The following is a 5,781-nucleotide window of genomic DNA, read 5'->3' as shown; positions in this document are numbered from 1 at the left end:
AATAATGTCAGTGACCATTCTGTGGCTCATATAGAAAGACCGAAGAGCCCTGAACTACAATTGCAACAGCCACTCAGAACACTGGAACATGCAAACATATCTGGTATGTTTTATTTCGTAAGCTTAACATGTATTGTACTATTAAAATCCTTTGTTTATTTTTAATAATGTTCATCTTTTATTATACAGATGCTGAAGCTAGTCCAAAAGCTCTTCCTGTTGTCGAGGTAAATACTGAAGAAAGCAGAGCAGGTAGTTTTTGCTTAATAAAAAAGAATGATGTAACATACACAAAGCAGTTGATATAATTTTATTTCATAACAATATTTGTTTACATTCCAGTAAATAATTGGAGCAGTTATTGTCCAGCTCAGTTAAAGAGACCAAAGCACTCTGCCCTGCGAACTCCAAAGAGGATGAAATTAAATGATAATGTCAGTATATCAGCAGCTGGTCAAAGAATGCAACCTTGGGTCGAGGCAAAGACAGAATTAACCCACTGACNTATGGCCCTTACTCATTTACCAAATTCCGCAAACTATCCTTTATCACTAACTTTAGCAAATGCACACAAATACCTCGAAATTCTATCTATAAAATATAAATTCATAGATAACAAAATTATCTTTGTCATCAGTATTCCCTTAGTGAATACAGTTCAGTATACTTTATATAAACTAATATCATTGCCTGTTTACCACACAAGATTAAATCAATTAACACTTATATTACCCTCCATGAATTACTTAGCGCTCTCAGAAAATCGAAATGTTTATACCACATTTGATAAATTAGAATTTTGTCATTCGATAAACGTAGAAACCTTAATGTGCGAAAATCCGTCACCATTATATTTCACTCACGTCAGACCAATTTGTGAAACCGAACTACTAAACTCTATCCTTCATTTACCTTTAGATTGTGATGTTAGGATAATACATACTACATATGAAATTTGGCATAAGTTATCTAAACCAAATAGCTGGATATATGTTTTACCGAATCCTACCGACATAACAATTAGTTAGTACCCCTGGAACGCCAGTAACTATTGTATTAAATAATACCGGAATTTTAACAACGAACGATAATTGCAAAATTTACACAGGATCAACCATTTTAATCTCCGACACAAATTCAAAAGAAAGCTCATTCCAATCGATTATTCCTGAATTTCAACTTCCTGAAGACTGTTGCGACGATTCTAAATCAAAGATTAACCTTACCAAGCTACATCTAATACCACTTCAATTAAATAACCTAAATAGAGAAGCCTTAAAACTAGCTAGCCATAAACTAGATGATATTGAAAAAAACGCAGAGAATCTTAATCTTTCACAATTTCCAAATATTCATAAGAATGCTTATTTCGTGAATGCTTTATATATTTTGTACCTTAATAAAAATTTTAATTACATACCTATTTTATCGAATTGCAAAGTATTTGAAACAAAGATGTTGTAAGAATAATACTCGCTCTAGTAACTGTAGAAAAATTACGAATTGTCTCACTTTAAATATTTGTCAATCCGATCGTAAGGAGACCACTAAGTTAAAAATAGATTGCCCAATTAAAGGCGCAGATTTAGAAATGTCAGATGTAGACTCAGATAGACCAATCTCCATTCGAAGAAGCGAACGCATAGCAAAATTAAAAGAAGATTTGTAATGTATTCTTTTAATTTTTTCCTTTAAGAAGGGAGGTGTAATGTACCAACCCTACCTTCCATGTTACGCCTATGTATTATATCGTTAATATTATAATAAGATGTATTCCTTAGTAATTAGATATTGATTTAAGTTAAGTATGTGTACTAAAATAAGTAAACAAGAAATGCTCCGGAAGCAAGCAACAATAACAAGTATTACTAATTCTCATTGTCTATTGCCATTAAGAATCGATAAACTATTTATTCAACTAGTTATCTACTATTGATGCTTGTATCTTGGAGACTAATTGTCCATACGTTAATTACATTTATATTTTCATTTATCTAAAATCCATTTGTACAACTATGGTTGTTTCCAAGTTAGTTTTATATAAATACTCAGAGCAGCAAGACCAGAAATCAATCATTAATTATTCATTCCTACGTTCAATTATTAAAATATTCTTCGAACTAAATACATTTTCAACAATCTCTAGTATTAAGTTGTATTAAGTGTAACCTTAGTAATAAACAAAAGTGGATAAAGATACAGTGCATTTCTTTTAAAAAGGTACCCATTACATTGTGCCTGTCTAAAAATCGTGTAACTTTGGTCTCTATTTCCTTGCGTTTCGTATTGTATATTTTTGGACTATTTATAATAATAAACAGTACTTTTCAGTGCTAAGGATTAGTTAATACATTGCTATGTAAGTATTATACATAAAAACTATACTTATTTATAGGTTAGAATTGTGATTCATCAAACTTTTTATGTGAATAAGTAGTTGCATTGAAATTTTACTGTAAAAAGTACTGTAGAATATTAATTATTACCAAGTATATTTAACAATACAGTAGAGGCACTAATTTATAGTGTGTTCACTTAAGTGTTCACTTAATTACGAAAACAGAAACGACCTTCATAATTTCAATGTCAATATTATTTATTTTAGCATGTTTCCTGGTCCGGCAAGAATTATCCTTGTTCTAAATAATGAGGAAAATGAGAATGATAATCTCAATGAAAGGTTGGATGAACCGAGAGAAAACCAACAGCCAGTAGCAAATATGAACAGGGAGAGACTGTTTCGAGACCGATTAGATCCTATACAAGTACCAGATGAACATTTATTAAGGTATTTTTAAAAAAATAAAAATTATTCAAACTCCTTTTTAAAATGCATTTTATTGTAGATATTATCGTTTACCTAGAAATGTGATTTTGGAGTTATGCGAGTTAGAACACCCCACGAGACGCAGTCATTCCCTATCAGTTATGCTACAAGTTCTTATAGGCCTAAGGTTCCTAGCATCATGTGGTTTTCAGAGTTTAATAGGAGATATTGCACATGTTAGTCAGTCAACTTGTAGCCGAGTATTGTCAAATTTTTGTGCATCTCTAAGAAATATAGGTAGCGAATAATATTAGATACCCATTGAATGAACCTAATTCTGTAATTAGTATTAAAGAAGGGTTTTATGCAATTGATGGTATACCCAATGTAGTAGGAGCTATCGATTGCACCCACATATTATTAATGCCGCCTCAACAAGACAAAGCTAATTATATAAATAGAAAAGGTCAGACATCATTAAATGTTCAAGCAGTGTGTGATGCAGAACTTCGTATATTAAGGCCCAGTTTTATAATGTAGGTTAAAACTTGAGATTGGAGTTTAAACTGTGACCTTGAAGAAATGAACGTTTTATAAGCAGAGTTAACTAGTAGAGTGATGTTTAAACCAATGAGTGGAGTTTAAACTTCAACCGATACAGAGGCTTCGTTTAAACCACACGTTCAAGTTAAACCTCACTATGGAAAACATTTTGCTCCCATAGCACAGTAATTTTGGTAAAGTAATCTGTGCCCATAGATCCGAATTGTATAGAATAGAATAGAATAGAATATAATAGAAAGTCAAAGTTGGTGAAAGTACTATAAACATAACCTTATAAAAACCAAGATAAATTTTGTAAATTGTAAAATGGATATTAACGAAGTGTATATTTTTGAGATATTTGACGACATTTTAAGTGATGAGGATGAAGACATCATAAATATTATTGAGGCTCCCAGGCAGCCTAGAAATTTTAGAGTAAGACCTAGTCATATGGAGTGTTGGAACGACGAGGAATTTATAAATAGATTCCGACTTTCCAAAGTCTCTGTAAGTGCACTGTTAGAGCAAATTCAGCATTTGTTAATAAGTCAAACAGAAAGGTAGGTATCTAATAAAATTAGTTATATGAAATCAAAATGGTAAATCTTTTATAATTTTCAAGTTTTTCAGGACCATTTTTTATTTTGTATCGCATTTGTAGCCACTTAGAAATGTGTAATTCTTTAAACAAATTATAAATGGTAAGTATATGAATAAATATCACTGTTATTTTTTAGGAATCATGCTCTACTTCCACTAACTCAATTACTAATAAGCTTACGATTTTATGCATGCGGTAGCATCCTTCTTGTTGCTGCAGACTTTGGAGGAGTACACAAGTCAACAGCCTCTCGAGTAATTAAAAATATGTCACAGGCGATTGCTTCATTGGCACCGACACACATAAAAATGCCAGAAAATAATCGAGAATTAGCTGTGGAGAAAGAAATGTTTTATAATATTTCAAGATTTCCTAATGTTATCGGAGCTATCGATTGTACACATGTCCAATCTCCAGGTGAGTGTATTTCATATATACCTACAGGGTAGAGGTAGAAATCTAAAAAAATTAAGACAGCCTACAGTTTGCTCTTATAACTTCACAATACATATAAGATTAGTTGTCCCGTACATTATGTTATAGGGGGAGCAAATGCTAAGCATTTTAGAAATAGGAAAGGATATTTTTCTTTAAATGTGCAAACAGTTTCCAATGCAAAAGGAAATATTTGCAATGTAGTAGCACGCTGGCCTGGTGCTAGTCATGACAGTACAATTTTCAATAACTCAAGATTAAAAGCACAATTTGAAGAGGGAAGATTTACAGATGGTTTACTTTTGGGAGATTCCGGTTATGCCTTAAGAAAATATTTGATGACACCATTACATAATCCAATTCTTCCAGAAGAAAATCTGTACAATGAGTCTCACATTCTTACAAGAAATGTAGTGGAGAGGTCGTATGGAATGTGGAAGAGAAGATTTCCCATATTACGCTTGGGGATGCGATTGAAAATGGAAACAATCCAAACAATAATTGTACCTAGCCACTGCAGTATTAAACAATATTGCCATAGATATGAGGGACGAGGAACCTGAGGAAGAAATTACTGTAGATGATGACGAAGGTCCTAATGCAGATGAAGAAATCTTTCAACCCGCTAATAATACTGGAGCAGCAGTTAGACAAAATTTAATTCAGTATTTTTCCACATTGTTATAAGTACCTATATGCTTATGTTATAATGCACATTATGCTGATAATGAATAAATAAATTTAGTAAGTTGAGTTTTCATTTTTCTCTGTAAAAATAAACTTTGTCCCAGGTATTAATTAAACCAACTTATAGATAATTTTCTGTCATATAAACATTTTATATTATCTATTTAAAATAAAGTGTCAATTTTTTTACTTTTTATAAAGGTATTTAGCCAATTCATATCAATTTTCCTACATTTAACATCAATGAAGTTGTATTATGCTCTGACACCAAACACCTGGACAATACAGGACATGCAAAAGAAACCTTCTTCATATATAAAGTTGGATTCAACAATGTTTCTATTGCATGCCCAGATATTTGGTGTCAAAGACCATAATAGAACTTCATTGATGTTAAATGTGGAAAAATTGATATGAATTGGCTGAATACCTTTATAAAAAGTAAAAAACTATGTAGGAGCAATGGTGTAAGGATTTAACACCACAGTAGGAGCTAATAAGAAATATATGGGTCAAATATTGAGAATGTAATTCAGCGTCAGTCGAGGCATGTAGTCAGTGCAATAGCTGTTATTTTCATTAATATCTAATTAAAATATATACAAAAAAAATGTCAGATTAAATTTTTTATTTAGAAATACAATTTTTTAATAATAATTTTAATATATTACATATTTATTAACTTATAAGTAAATTCCATTCCACAAAATTATAAATTAAATTTACTTGGTCTAAACCATACGAA

General features: G+C 31.2%; 1 protein-coding gene and 1 pseudogene across 1 annotated transcript; both read left to right on the top strand.

The window, feature by feature from the left end:
* Positions 1 to 506: 506 nt before the first annotated feature.
* On the top strand, positions 507 to 1,464 carry LOC108908824 (annotated as a pseudogene).
* Positions 1,465 to 2,606: 1,142 nt separating this feature from the next.
* On the top strand, positions 2,607 to 5,017 carry LOC108912238 (putative nuclease HARBI1). The gene is made up of 5 exons (XM_023456053.1): positions 2,607 to 2,788; positions 2,847 to 3,003; positions 3,668 to 3,820; positions 4,034 to 4,331; positions 4,458 to 5,017. The coding sequence occupies exons 1-5, from the start codon at positions 2,607 to 2,609 to the stop codon at positions 4,910 to 4,912; spliced, it is 1,245 nt and encodes a 414-aa protein (XP_023311821.1). The 3' UTR covers positions 4,913 to 5,017.
* Positions 5,018 to 5,781: the final 764 nt, after the last annotated feature.

This window comes from Anoplophora glabripennis, unplaced genomic scaffold (assembly GCF_000390285.2).
Source record: "Anoplophora glabripennis isolate ALB-LARVAE unplaced genomic scaffold, Agla_2.0 scaffold1137, whole genome shotgun sequence".
NCBI lineage: Eukaryota > Metazoa > Arthropoda > Insecta > Coleoptera > Cerambycidae > Anoplophora > Anoplophora glabripennis.
This window is presented reverse-complemented; position numbering and strand designations above follow the sequence as displayed.

Coding starts and splice junctions, on each gene's coding strand:
- LOC108912238 (XM_023456053.1), top strand. CDS start 2,607: ATGTTTCCTGGTCCGGCAAGAATTATCCTTGTTCTAAATAATGAGGAA. Junction 2,789..2,846: donor CCAGATGAACATTTATTAAG/GTATTTTTAAAA, acceptor ATTTTATTGTAG/ATATTATCGTTTACCTAGAA. Junction 3,821..4,033: donor TCCGACTTTCCAAAGTCTCT/GTAAGTGCACTG, acceptor TATGAATAAATA/TCACTGTTATTTTTTAGGAA.